Here is a 14,487-nt window from a genome sequence, read left to right on the forward strand (position 1 = left end):
TTATATTTTTTTGAACTGTCTGATCGTGACTCACCTGAAGATTTCGACTGAAATTTCGAGTGGAGCCCAACGTCATGTCTTAGATCTGATAGTGGGTATACATATGCCGTTGATCTGCCGGATATAATCAATTTACTTTATTTACTGCTTGGAATAGTCTATTGATTGGTTGTATATAAAATTTTAAGCCCAATGGTGACCAAGTTTCTTTTTAGCTATGCATCTGTGTTCATGGCACATCCAATCATGATAAAAAAATCCCGAAAACGATAACAAGAAAAATATATAAGGTATACTTGACCTATGACTGGTTCTTCTTCATGTGCGCAACACGGATGCTCACGGCACGCTTGTGCGCCTCCAGGCCCTCCACAGCGGCGAGGGTCTCAACCGTCTTGGCGAGACCGAGCAGGCCATCGGCGGTCAGGTTAGAGCTGGTGATGTGCTTCAGGAAGGAACCGAGGTTAACACCCGAGTACTGCTTGGCGTAACCGTAGGTAGCTGGAAAAGAATATGTTAGCAAGATTGAAACAGGGAGATAAGAGGAAAAGCCGTTGCAGAGAGATACTTACGCAGCGAGTGATTGACTCCGGCGGAGTAATCGCCAACACTCTCGGGGGTCCAGGCGCCGATGAAGACACTGCCGGCGTTCTGGACATCTTTCACAAGAGACTCGGCGTTCTCGACCTGAAGGATCAGGTGCTCGGGCGCGTAGTCGTTGCTGAGGGTCATGGCCTCGTTGATGTCGCGCACGACGAAGGTGACGGAGTGCGCAAGGGAGCCGCGGACAATGTCCATGCGAGGCAGGGCCTTGGCCTGGGCATCGACCTCGTCTTCGATGGCACGCAGCTCGGCCTCGTTCAGATCGACGGCGATGAGGATCACCTGTGAGTCGACGCCGTGCTCGGCCTGGCTGAGAAGATCGGATGCAACAAAGGCCGGGATGGCGGTCTTGTCAGCGATCACAAGGACTTCACTGGGGCCGGCGGGCATGTCGATGCTGACACCTGCGGAGGTATCGTTGGACACGAACATCTTTGCGGCCGTCACGAACTGGTTGCCTGGACCAAGGATCTTGTCGACCTTGGTGATGCTTTCGGTACCGTAGGCCATGGCGGCCACAGCCTGGGCACCACCGGCCAAGACAATGCTCTCAGCGCCGACCTTGTGGGCGACATAGACGATTTCGGGAGAGATGCTGCCGTCGGAGCGGGGAGGCGAGGCCAGGACAATCTTGTTGCAGCCTGCCACCATGGCGGGAACACCCAGCATCATCGCAGTGGAGGGCAGCACGGCGGTACCGCCGGGGATGTACAAACCAACACGCTCGATGGGGCGCGAGAAGCGAGAGCAGACCACACCGGGCATGGTCTCCATGTGGAGGGTTTCGTTGCTTCCCTTCTGTGCGGAGTGGAAGCGGTCGATGTTGCCAATGCTGATATCAAGTGCCTCCTGAACATCGGGGGACAGCTTCATGAGTTCAGCCGGGAACGGCGCCTTGATAACAGGGGAGGTGAGTGATGTAGCATTCTCGAACTTGTGGGTGTATTTGAGCACTGCGGCGTCGCCGCCATCACGGACATCGTGGATGATTGGCTTCACCAGGTTGACAATGGCTTCGTTAGATTTCTGGGAAGGACGCTTAAGGTAATCGGTGACCACCTGGGGAGTAGTAGAGGCAGTGATCACACGCTTCATCTCAATTCGGGTTGTGCGATCCTCGACCGGGGCGGGGGCGGGGGCGGGGGCAGGCTTTGACTCGGGCTTAGCCAGGCCAGCCTTCTCAGCCCAAGGTCCCTTAGCGTCGCCCTTTCTCCGCTTCACCTTCAAGCTCTTGAGGTCAAGGTTTCGTTCGATATCCTCCAGGGTAACACCGGCAGCAGTACACTTGGTCAGAGCAAAGTACAGCAGGTCGGCGGCCTCGAAAGCAATCTCCTCCTTGGTGTCTGCACGGCACAACTCATCAGCCTCCTCCATGATCTTAGCATCGATGAGCTTGGGTTCATTGAATAAACGCGCGGTGTATGATCCAGCCGGAGCATCTGCCTTGCGGGCGTCCAAAGTCTTTTGGAGACGAGACAGACCGGCAGATGCGCCGAAGCAGGTCTCAGTACCAAGGTGGCAGAATCCTAATGAGTCACCATGGTTAGTATACGAACATCATATATCCGTATAGAAAGCTGGTTCTTACCACGTCCAATTTGCTTGACAACAAAGACCAAACAGTCGGCATCACAATCGAAGCCAATACGGATCAACTCCTGTACATCCCCGCTAGACTGGCCCTTGTACCACAGACCGCGCTTCCGGCTCTGGTAAACACCGGTGCCAGTACGCAAGGCCTCGACAATGCTCTCGTCACTGCTCCAAACAAAGCCCAGACAAGCTCCCCGCTCATCAGTGACCGAAGTGGCATACAGGCCATTGGCCTGGTCAGTAACGGCGGTCGACGCGATAAGCTTAGCGGCAGAGACCTGGCCAGCCACATCCCGCTCAACGGTCAATGCCTGTGAGGGAACGACAGCAATCGCACCCTGCTTTGTGACTTGTGTAATAGCATCTTCCGACACTGTCTGAGTACCGAAGGTTGTGAAGAGCCGTGGGGAGTCCGAGCTAATCTTCAATTTCTCGGCGGCGGCGGTGATGGAGGAAGGTGCAGTGCAGACGCTAGCTTCGCTGCGCTCAGCATTGGCGGCAATCCATTGCTGGAAAGTATCCAATTGGGAGTCTGACAGGGCGTTGACGAGCAGACGGGACGAGGGCACGGATTGTTCTTTGGAAAGGGTGGTCAATTGGTCCAAGTTGATCAAGATCTTGGCGGCACCGGCGTTGAGGATATCGACGAGATCGCCGGCGGAGGAGATCTCGGTTGCATCGACGAAGATATCGAGGGCGCGGAAGTTCTGGCGCAAGAATTGCTCTGCCTGGGCGAGACTCGAGACCTTGATCAGTACGCGGCCGAAGTAGGCGATCTGCTTGAGCGAGAGTCCGGAGCCGGAGGTGGGGGGAGGAGGGGTCGTGGGAGATAAGGAAGGGGGTCGCCATGATGGGTAGGTGTAGTAGTAGTAGGAGGATAAAAAGATTGAAAAGGAGGATTATATCCCCTAAAATATAGGACCCTTTGAATTAATGGGGGAAATTGTGGAGGAGAGCGATGACTCCTTGGGCAACCTTTTTTTCCCGCCCCGCTGAATCATCGATTAGCCCCCGGGGCCGCTCTATCGCAGGATTTTGATATTATTAGTGATTCGATTTTGTGATCTATAAAATTGTGATATATTGTGTGCATTTCTGCATTCTATAACATATGTCTCATTTATGAGGGCCCTGTATCTATGTCTGCCTTAACTGCGAACCACCTCAGACAATTTTATAGCCAGAGATTTTGCTATCCCAGTACTCTTGGAATCCCCAGTGTACAGAATCTAAACCAAGCAAGACTTTAGCCTGGTTTGGCTTGACCTGGCCTTGCTCTAACCATGAGGGCAAATTCTCGAACAGCTTGCTGGCCAACTCATGGCCATCCTTCGAGGCCTAATCATGCTTAGCATTGGTATCCGAACCGCCAAAGAGTTACCGGCCAATGGAATATGCCATAGCCGTGGTCATTCAAGAAAGGAGTCCAAACGAGAACATCGCTGACGTGCGTATTGGCAGTCACTTGTTCTGTATTTGCCTTCCCTGGCCGCACGGTACATAGATAGCCTTCACGGTCGCCGAAGGCCCGAGACGAAAGAGCGGAAGATGTGGTGTTTCCAATGGTATCAAAGATGTATTGAAGATCGGGCGCGGTCTCAGTGATCTTCCCAATCACCTTCGGGTCATTGTAGTCAAAGACATGTTTGGCGCCGCAGGATCGGACAAGATCTGCATTGTGCGGACGACAAGTCGTGATTACATCAAGGCCATAGATCACGTCGAGCTGAACGGTGTACGGATGTTAATGCAACCAGAACAACGCATGATTCTCCAGCAGATGTAGTACTCACAGCTGCCACCCCAAACCAAGACACTGGTACCTTGGGATCTTGAGCGATCAATCTTCAAGCAACCCCTCGAGAACAAGGCGAGCCATGCTGTTGCCGCAGCAAGAGGAACGGTGATTGACTCCTCCCGCGAGATGCTTGTAGCAACCTTAAAGGAAATGCGCTCATTTGCGATGGTGTATTGACTGTATCCGCCCAGCCTGGAGATTTCTCCTAGTACTGTGTCAAAGGTTCTACATTTGTCATGGCAATATTCTTTTTTGAGGTTACGACTCACCACCCCAGATCAGTCCTGCCACAATGTCACCCTTGTCAAGTCGAGTGACGGTGTCTCCTAACTCGGTGACTTCTCTAACAAAATCACACCCGAGTACGGCTCCATCACCAAATGCATTTACATCAAAGCATTGGACTGCAGGTCATGAGCTACGTGGGTCGAAGGGGGTGGGGTATCAGATTATATCATCCGTTGGGGTCTGCGCCACATGCGACACCTTTACTTGCACTTGACCAGTGCCAGGTATAGGTAGGGGAAGTTCTTCTTTGACCAATTTGGGCTGTCCTTCTGGAACCCGGACAATCAGTGATGTCTTGGATGATGCCATGGTAAAGGATGCGGAGACTTCAAGGCAAATGATTTCAATTCCAGAATTCATTTGCTTGAACATTCACATGTAAATAAAATCCAGCCAAACTGCCCTGATATACCTCCAAAGCTGACACATGCAACTAGAAGTCGCCGAAGGCAACTCGGAAGTGGGGTTTCTCCACGTAAATTGCTATGAAGGTGCAGGTAACTGCAAGCGCCGGGACTTATTCGAGGTATTTTGAAGCTGGAACCCGAAGGAGCAAAAAATTATATGGTAGAATGATCGGAAACCATTGGGTAAGATCATCAGGTCAATATCAGATGCAAGGTCCCGAAGCGTCAGAGGAGAACAGGCAAAACAAGGTGTATCACGGATAAATGTTATACCGACAATAAACGTCGGCTTTGGGAGCATCTTGGTCGGGATTTGCTTCATTAAATTGATGCCTAGCGCGAATGGTCCGACGATAAGCAGACTTAGCGTAAGCCCGTCAGTTAAAAGCCATTCAACTCCCAGCAAGTACCTTGTGAGCAACATCAATACTATTCTAATATCAATATGCCACCTTTCCCACCCATCCCCACCGGTGAGAGCAGCTCCCACTCCGGCAACTGCCACTGCGGTGCCGTGCGGTTCAGCTTCACATTATCCCCGCCCCTGTACGAGTACCCCACCAATACCTGCAACTGCTCCATCTGCACAAAGAACGGCTACCTGCTCGTGTACCCGTTCACCAAAGATTTTACCATCGAAAAAGGCGAGGATGTACTAAAAGATTATTCCTTTACTGAGCGCAAGGTGAAGCACCAATTCTGCGGAGAGTGCGGAAGTAGTTGCTTCATCCGTCTTCCAGAAGAGGGACACCCACTGATCACTCCTGTCAATGTAAGTCGAATGGCCAATGCTATTTCGGTTGTAGCTACTAAGTATATTAGGTACGACTACTACAGGACATTGACATTGAGAAACTGGTTCTCAACAAGGTTGATGGAAGGTCGACCGGGCAAGAGTACAAAGTTTAGATCGGTTCTTTGTCTGATCCTATGATCCTATTCTATGATTTGGCCTAAATTGATAACTTAACATATCAATGTCTAGCGTAACTAGGTGGAAATGGCAGTAGATGATGTAAAGAGTATATGTCACAAGTAAATGATATATAGTGGAATGTAAACATTTACGCTTTGGCATTTCTTAGATGGATGGTAGGATGTAGAGGGACGTGAGGTAGGAGTGTTTAGAAGTTTCATTATTCGGTGCATGTTGTATTCTCAACCGATATTTCCGAACTACGAGTACTTGCGACAAGTGGTTGGAGTCTAAATGCACAATATGTCGGCACGGACCTGTTCATGATTGACATAAATGTTCCTCAGTTGGAACTAAGTCCGCTCGAAACCTGGGGGAGGTGACTTGTGTTGACGGGTCAGACACTCCAGTCCGGTGACAAAAGCCATCACATTGAGGGGTATGTGGCATGTCAAAGCACCCGGCGTGACGGCAAGCGCTTTTTATCAGCCAAGACCGTGCTAGTCAGGTACATCCTGGTCCCTGGATATGAGGCACCCGAAGACAGCATCATGTTTTCTCGTCACGTCAAGTGGTCGTCTGGTTTGGTCACCCGTATACATGTAATTGTGGCCTGGGGAAATCTGAGTCGAAGGTCGATCTAGCACATGGAATCGTACTTGAGTATATCCAACAAGATCTCAAATATGTGAAAACTGAGACCAAAGATACTTCGGCCAGTTACATTCTCCGATGCGCACCAATAGTTGGTGGAGCCCTTGCAGATCCCCAACGCGCCTGAATCTTGTCCGATTGGATCCGTTCATTTTTACTGGAATGGCATCCGATGCACAATTCCCAATTTTATGGCGATCAGAATGCAAGTGACAGGGGGAATAGTAAATAATTCGGGGTCGCGTGTCGGCGTGCCCGCGTGCTGCCTTCCCCTTTCGCCAGGCCTCTTTCTTGTCGACTGCAACCTCACTATATCATTTCACATTCCCATCATATTTAATAATTGCATTGACCTGCTGCGTTGCAGTTCAGGTGTTCCCTCGTTCGCAATTGAAAATTATTCCTACGCCGTGTGACCCTTGCACCGAGCAATCGCGCCTAAATAAACCCGTATATCTATACCCGACCACATCCAACGCGTAATCATGCGCATCTCTTCTCTGTCACTTCCTTTGGTGCTGGGCATCGCTGGGTCTGCTGCCGCCTATCCTTATTCTGAGCCAGAGGTGATCCAGCGCCGCGAGTCGGAGAACCTGGCCAAGGCCGATGCTGTCAAGGAGGCCTTCCAACATGCATGGAATGGATATGTCAACTATGCTTTCTCTCATGATGAGCTGCACCCTGTGAGCAATGGTTATGGTGACTCCAGGTAAGCATGTCCGATTGTACAGTTCACAGCAAGAATTGACACGGGATAGGAATGGATGGGGAGCCTCCGCTGTCGATGCGCTTTCAACCGCCATTATTATGGGTAACCAGGATGCTGTTCAAAAGATCCTGGACCACATTGAAACTATTGACTTCTCGAAAACCAAGGACGGGGTCAGCCTGTTCGAGACCACTATCCGATACCTTGGTGGCATGTTGTCCGGCTATGATTTGCTCAATAGTCCTGAAGCGAATCTTGCCCTCAATTCAACTCAAGTCGATGTTCTGCTTACCCAGTCCAAGAAACTTGGGGATGTCTTGAAGTTTGCCTTTGATACACCATCCGGTGTTCCCTACAATAACATTGACATTACTTCCAAGGGAAATGATGGCTCTAGCACCAATGGTCTTGCAGTAACTGGAACTCTCGTGCTGGAGTGGACCCGATTGTCCGATTTGACTGGTATTGATGAGTATGCCAAGTTGAGCCAGAAGGCCCAGTCGTACCTTTTGAATCCTCAGCCATCAAGCGGAGAGCCATTCCCCGGCCTGGTGGGAAGCAACATCAACATCTCCAACGGCCATTTCACTGACGGTGCTGTCTCTTGGAACGGCGGCGATGACTCGTTCTACGAGTACCTGATCAAGATGTACGTGTACGACCCCAAGCGGTTCGCGTCATACAAGGACCGCTGGGTCCTCGCAGCGGAGTCGACAATCAAACACCTCCAATTGCATCCCGCCCCTCGTCCGGAAATCACCTGGCTGGCCTCATACAACAACGGCCAATATGATCTTAGTTCACAGCATCTGACCTGCTTCGATGGCGGCAGTTTCATCCTGGGCGGCACCGTGCTTGATCGGCAAGACTTTATCGATTTCGGCTTGAAGCTCGTGGATGGCTGTGAGGCTACTTACAACCAGACCCTGACCGGAATTGGACCAGACTCGTGGGGTTGGGATCCGAAGAAAGTGCCCTCCGACCAAAAGGATTTCTATAAGAAGGCCGGATTCTACATGGAAAACGGTTCATATAACCTGCGCCCTGAAGTGATTGAGAGTTTCTACTACGCGTTCCGTGTCACGGGGAATGAAATCGTGAGCCATTCTTCCTTCTACTGATGCTCCAAACATACTGACCCATATATAGTACCGCGACTGGGCATGGAACAGTTTCAAGGCGATCAATGCTACCTGCCGCACTGGGTCGGGCTTTGCTGCTGTAAGCAACGTGAATACAGCTGGCGGCGGCTCGAAGTACGATAATGAGGAGAGCTTCCTCTTTGCTGAAGTCATGAAATATGCGTACCTTATACATGCAGAGGGTAAGTTCCCAGCCTTTCCAATCATATTTCTCTTTTCGAAAAAAACATTGCTAATGCTGGGTCTTGGTATAGATGCCCCATGGCAAGTCCAGAAGGGCCAAAAGAATGCCTTCGTGTTCAATACTGAGGCTCATCCCGTGCGTGTGTTGCACACCTAGTTCGTAGGATAAGTTGGGTTATCAGTACAGTAAATAGTACTTTCATCAAGCCTATATTACCTTTGCTCATTGGATCTGATGTAAGAATTCTTTTTTTGTAACCCTCTAGACTATTACCATATTATGTACAGCTTGCTTAGAAATATTAATTGTTTCTTAATCTCAAAAGCGAAGCCTTCAACTCGGACGACTCTCCAACCTGGCAGGGTGTCGCAAGATCAGAAGCAATATCAGAAGACTGCCCGGTGCTACACTCCAGCTCCATTGGCCATTTTAAAACATACAAGAGAATGACACCCGATATTTACGGATCGCGCCGGATAGGCTATTATTCTGCACTGAGTACTTAATAGTTGAGCACATGCTATATGGCTGACTTGCCGAGTTGCCGGCTTAAAGAGGAGGAAAAAACTACTATTGGTTATTGCTTCTCGATTGTAGAGCTGCGTAATATTATGTTTGTTATAAAATAAGTGGGAAATAGCACAAAGAAATCCAGTCGACCAATGATTTTAGCTCGGCTACACGATCAAATTGCGCCATTTGCAGACTCGGTGACACAATAACTCGCTACGGAATGAAATCTAATTAAACATGGATAGATCCCCAGGAATTAGGCCATAAATACATATAGTCCAGACACAATGATGTTATCCGCGATGTGTATCACGAAAACGCTAAGTTGCTAGTAGATGTCAGAGAAGAGCAGGCTTCATTATCGGCCGTGTATAAGATGGCTATGAAATTCTCTTGAAATACAATAGTAAATAGTAGAAAACTGACAATTAGTCCTTCCCAGCAAAGAGATTACCCAAAGTCATGTCTTTCCTAAAACAAACACTCCTAGCAGCCCTAGCAACAACACCCTCATTGTACCAGGGCCACTACCGCTCACGACCCGACCTCGCACCACCCCAACTAAACATCACCATCCCCGCCACAAACCCAAATGGCTCCGAATACGTCTTCATCGCCCCATACCCTATGGGCGGGACCCTTGAACGGCCCGGTCCGTACATCTACCGCAAAGACGGCGATTTGGTGTGGGCCGGCACAGGCTACTACGCCGGGTTCGTGGCTAATTTCCATCCTACCACGTACCAGGGGAAACCCGTTCTCCAGGCATTTCAGGGTAGTATGGATAGTGCCCATGGTGAAGGGTTTGGTCAGCATGTCCTGCTGGATCAGAGTTATCAGCACGTTGTTACCTCGACTGCCGGGAATCATCGTGTTTCGTCGATTCATGAGTTCAATGTTATTCAAGGAGCGACGGCTTTGATTGAGGTCTTTTATACGACTCCCGCGAATTTGTCGGCTTATGGTGGGAATTCTTCGCAGCAGTGGTTGGGGAATGGGATTTTTCAAGGTTTGTTGGTCGTGAAATCTGGATGATGAGTTTGCTGATTTTGATTATTTGATAGAAAATGATATTGCCACGGGAGACTTGATTTTTGAGTGGAATGCTTTGGAACATGTTGATCCGTCTGGTAAGAGAATTTGCTGTGGCTCGACACAGACACATTTTCATTAAAGCACCAACTGACCTTAAACCAGAAAGCCTAGTGACACTAGGTTCCACAAATGCCAATAGCGGCTTGTCTTCCGCCGAAGCATGGGATTACTTCCACATCAACAGCCTCGACAAAAACGAAGAAGGAGACTACCTGCTCTCGTCCCGACACACAAGCACGATATTCAAGATCAACGGCACAGACGGCTCAATCATCTGGCGGCTCGGCGGCAAATACCCTAGCTTTTCACAAATCGGCAACTGGACCTTCGGGTTCCAACACCATGCCCGCTGGCAACCTCAACTAAGCCAACCCGGGACAGAGGTAATCTCGTTCTTCGACAACTCCGGCGATGGGGCTATCACATTTAACAATGTGTCCCGGGCATTAGTTGTCCAGATCAACCACACAGATAGCACGGCAACCATTCTCCGCAAGGCAACGGCACCGTATGATCTCCAGGCACAATCCCAGGGAAATACGCAGCTGCTTTATGACGACCGAATCTTCGTCAACTGGGGATCGGAGGGTGCTTTCACGGAATTTGGTGCTGATAATGAGATTCTGTACCACGCTTTTATCCAGACGGGGTCGGTCAGCTACCGTGGCTTTTTGGCGAACTGGACTGGTACACCGAAGGAAAGTCCGGCACTGGTTGCACTGAAAACGGCTTCTAATATTGTTGAGCTTTATGTGTCTTGGAATGGGGATACCGAGACTTCGGCATGGAGATTCTTTTATGTTAATGGGCAGGAGAAGACGAGGGTTGGTCAAGTGGACAGGAACTCCTTTGAGACGGTCTTTACTTGGAATTCGACTTTTGCACTATCTTCCTCAGCTAGATTTGTTGCTGAGGCTGTTGGCCCAAATGGGGAGTCTCTTGCGCGGACGAGCTTGACTGCCACCACTGTCAACATTGACTTGCTGGAGTGATGGTCAAAATTGGGGAGCTTGAGATGAAGACTGGTTCGAGACCATGATATACTTGCTCGCAATTATTGATATTGCTTGGCGATGAAGTAAATCCAACCCCAAAAGTCATGTCAAGGATAGAACGTTCATATATCGTCTTAGACATTAAATAAAGGGACATTGTAACAGCACGAATTGAATATTAAACATAAAGTTCACCGAGTAGCAGACACTCAAATAAGCCATACAGCCCCTTGAAATTATAGCGCATATAGAAACAACCGCTAGTGGCCATCACGCGCCGAAAGCCTGTTTGATATCTCGCTGTTTTCCAGCCTTCCGCAGCCTATGACAAGCAATAGAGGCACGGACACAAAGGATGAGGTTGAATAGGCTGAATGATGATCTTCCGTCAGATATAAAACCACAAATAAAAAGAGGTATAATAAACCCACATTCCAAGAAGTATCATTGAACACCCCAGACACTCAGCCCCATATAATGGGCCAGCATCATGGATACTGGAGTAACCATAACCACCAAGGTTCCAGTAGGCAAGCTCGTGCAGATCAAAGCAGACGGTAATTAACTGGGCAATGAAAGCAATACAGTCAAATGCAACGACTACACCAGGGTGCACAGCGCAGTTGCAAAAGACGACGATGAGAAAGCAAGTGGACCAGATGAATCCATATGAGGCCTGACCATGAGAGGAATATAGAGTCAGTAAGCTTTCTTTATAGAACCTGATAAAATCATCATAGTAGGGATGTTTGGACTCACTGTGCCCAGATTAATGCTAGACCACGCTTCTCCTAGCCCATCGCTTGAAACGACTCCTTCATGATGCTGAACCATGGCCCAGGCAAAGCAGATTATCGCTATCATGTTACATAGTACCGTGCCAAATCGCAGAGATACAAGCGAAAGCCATTTTTTCTCTTTTCTCGGTACTGCTTCAATGCAGAAAGAAGGGGAGGGTTGGTGGTTTAAGGCCGTAGACATGGCTGTAACTGGTATGAGTTATTAAATAGTATGGTTATTATAGAGAGAAAGACGAGACGATATGGAAACCCCCATGATTTAGGAGCACTTTTATAACTTGTATACAACCACGAAACACAAAAATAGTTCATATGTCATGCTAATCATTACCTGTTATATACTAACACAGCCCTCAATATGCGGTGGCAATGCTAAGGATGCCCGAGATGAACCCCACAAATTCCGATCGGACCAGTAGGCTTGATGAACAGGTTGCGGGGCACTTATGCAGGGTCCAATCTACACTGTCGGCCCCCAAGTTGAGCCTCTTACCTACCAATTTAGCTAAACCATGCGCCGTCTACACCAATACTTCACCGTCAAAGTGTTTGTCTTGGCATCGTCTTGGCGTTCTCGGATAGGAAGGGAGTGGCATATCGCAGAGCCTTGGGAACAATCACGATTTGACAGAAATCTGGCAATACGACAATGTATGGTATACGGCGTCTCTAACCGCCAGTGCGTCATACCTGATTTTGCCTGCAGTGTACTTTGTAATATGAATATTTTATACATTTAAATACACCAATATCACACCAATTCTCTATACAAGTCCAAAATTCAAGTTCAATTCACCCTAGTCGAATTCTTGATGCTTGAATTACCTGTACTTCAATTCTCGATCAAACGATTACAATATCAGATCACAGTTTACATTTAATGCAATTCTTGATACAATCAATACAGTCCTCACCTCCGTTAACTCTTGATAGGCGGATGTACAAACTCTCTCGAGGTACCGGGTCTACCATTTTACAGCGTTGGCGGTGCAGGTACGCATTTCTCGGATGTTGATGAGGAGTGGAATGCGATATACCCGGCGAATAGGCGAATTTCTTGCCATGAAGTTGCCTGGTGATTCTGCCCGTAGTCGTATGCTTGTCACTGACGTAGAGGGATGCCAGGCTGCATGGGGTAGACGTAAATGGGAGTTTGTTTCCTATGCAGCACATACCTAGTAGAGCAGCAGATGTGGATGGCATTCGGTCCTATGTCTTGATTTGCAGGGTTTCTTTTCATGTGAGGTCTTCACAATTTGCGATTGTGCTTATGCTCATCGCTCCAGGGCTCCTATCTAGGCTGGTTGTCCTCGGCCACGCACGTGGGTCTAGGAAGACAGACGTCAGTCGTGCGTTGTATGCCTCGGCAAAGAGGATTGATCATATATAGCTGGTAGACTATCCTTAAAGTCATGTTCAGATATGTACCTCGGAGCCTTTGGCTGATTACAATATCCTGGGGGACGATATAATTACAATATAATCTGTACCGGCCCGACTTGATATGAAGTCCGGAATTAGTATCTTTATCTTCATATTGTGATACCAAAACACGGCCAGCATGGCCTCGCTCAAAAATCAAATTGCCGTCGAGTCCATCGACACCGACTGCTACCGCTCCGTCGCCCATCCCATACCTATGGGCGATCTGGCTGACTGGGCCTACGGCGGCAACATCCTGGCCATCGCGGTCAACGCCGCCTACGCAACCGTCACAGCAGGCCAGCACCTGTACTCCATCAGTGGCTATTTCGTGCGACCCGCTAGCCCATCCCAGAAGCTCATCTGCCACGTCGAGCGCATCCGCGACACACGGACCTTCCAAACAAGACATCTCCGCGTGGTCCAGTCCGGAGAGAAATATGAACAGCTATGTCTGATTGCAACGGCAGATTTCCACGTTGAAGAACCAGGTGACATGGTAAATTATTCGATTCGTCCGCAGCTTCCCGTCCCGTCGTCCCCGGCGGCAGAAACAGAGAGAGAGAAAACGCAAGAACCAGGACTTTATAGGATTCTGGACACAATTATGGAGCTCCACCCTCACCGCGCTGACTGGGGTGGGAAAGTTGTTTCGGATATCGTCTCGGCTGAGCGGTTCCGGGTTCATGGGGCTCTTCACACCGAGGCTGACCGAATCGCTGCCCTTGCGTTCTATATGGACCGTGGACTTGCGTATATTCCGGCTAACCATTCCGGTTACAGCCTGTCTGAGGCCAGTGCCTGTGCGACCCTAGACTTTGCGCTGCGAATCTTGACGCATGAAGTTGATTTGCAGAATTGGCATGTGAGCGAGAGACAGACTTACGGCGCGGGGAATGCGAGGGCGCTCAGCGAAGGGAGGGTCTTCAATGGGGATGGCCGGTTGCTGGCGAGCATGACGCAGAAGACGATTCTAAGGGCGAAGAAGGGGACGTCGAGGATTTGATTGGTCATATTCCAAAAACCATCATGGTACATTATGAGAGCCCTTTCTGCTTCGTGGAGTAGGAACTGGACTACCTGTTCCAACTATGCCTCTTTTGCAAATCCCATCAGCTTTTTGAGACTGGCAGCGATAAAATTGGCAGGGGCAGCCAAGCCCATCGCACCTGGGGGGATGATCAAGGGTTGAAAGTGTGCAGAAGATAGATGGGGAATGGATATGATGGGGTTTGAAGAAGACGAACCTTCCCAGATAGGTGTTTCTATAAATCAGGTAAGAACGATGCTACACTTGTGCTTTCCTCTTTTTGTTCAAATGATCTCATCCATTGATCATCACCTAGGCAACATCAATCATCCATTATG

The 14,487-nt window shown here is 49.2% G+C and overlaps 5 protein-coding genes across 5 annotated transcripts; 4 read left to right on the forward strand and 1 right to left on the reverse strand.

The window, feature by feature from the left end:
* Positions 1 to 159: 159 nt before the first annotated feature.
* On the reverse strand, positions 160 to 4,591 carry N7471_003874 (histidine biosynthesis protein HIS4; the record flags this gene model as incomplete). The annotated part of the gene is made up of 8 exons (XM_057276593.1): positions 160 to 501; positions 573 to 2,129; positions 2,192 to 2,972; positions 3,367 to 3,534; positions 3,578 to 3,922; positions 4,006 to 4,199; positions 4,264 to 4,398; positions 4,498 to 4,591. 8 exons carry the CDS (start codon positions 4,589 to 4,591, stop codon positions 302 to 304), a joined length of 3,474 nt encoding a protein of 1,157 aa, XP_057136203.1. The 3' UTR covers positions 160 to 301.
* A 543-nt stretch (positions 4,592 to 5,134) lies between these two features.
* Positions 5,135 to 5,598, forward strand: N7471_003875 (GFA family protein; the record flags this gene model as incomplete). Its single annotated transcript, XM_057276594.1, has 2 exons — positions 5,135 to 5,461; positions 5,512 to 5,598. 2 exons carry the CDS (start codon positions 5,135 to 5,137, stop codon positions 5,596 to 5,598), a joined length of 414 nt encoding a protein of 137 aa, XP_057136204.1.
* Positions 5,599 to 6,744: 1,146 nt separating this feature from the next.
* On the forward strand, positions 6,745 to 8,450 carry N7471_003876 (glycoside hydrolase family 47 protein; the record flags this gene model as incomplete). Its single annotated transcript, XM_057276595.1, has 4 exons — positions 6,745 to 6,968; positions 7,018 to 8,065; positions 8,118 to 8,292; positions 8,365 to 8,450. 4 exons carry the CDS (start codon positions 6,745 to 6,747, stop codon positions 8,448 to 8,450), a joined length of 1,533 nt encoding a protein of 510 aa, XP_057136205.1.
* An 819-nt stretch (positions 8,451 to 9,269) lies between these two features.
* On the forward strand, positions 9,270 to 10,894 carry N7471_003877 (arylsulfotransferase family protein; the record flags this gene model as incomplete). The annotated part of the gene is made up of 3 exons (XM_057276596.1): positions 9,270 to 9,816; positions 9,872 to 9,937; positions 10,005 to 10,894. The coding sequence occupies 3 exons, from the start codon at positions 9,270 to 9,272 to the stop codon at positions 10,892 to 10,894; spliced, it is 1,503 nt and encodes a 500-aa protein (XP_057136206.1).
* Positions 10,895 to 13,258: 2,364 nt separating this feature from the next.
* On the forward strand, positions 13,259 to 14,125 carry N7471_003878 (thioesterase family protein; the record flags this gene model as incomplete). Its single annotated transcript, XM_057276597.1, has 1 exon — positions 13,259 to 14,125. The coding sequence occupies one exon, from the start codon at positions 13,259 to 13,261 to the stop codon at positions 14,123 to 14,125; it is 867 nt and encodes a 288-aa protein (XP_057136207.1).
* Positions 14,126 to 14,487: the final 362 nt, after the last annotated feature.

The sequence above is a fragment of the Penicillium samsonianum genome (assembly GCF_028829775.1).
Source record: "Penicillium samsonianum strain IBT 33392 chromosome Unknown utg000003l_segment0_segment0, whole genome shotgun sequence".
In the NCBI taxonomy this organism is placed as follows: Eukaryota; Fungi; Ascomycota; class Eurotiomycetes; order Eurotiales; family Aspergillaceae; genus Penicillium; species Penicillium samsonianum.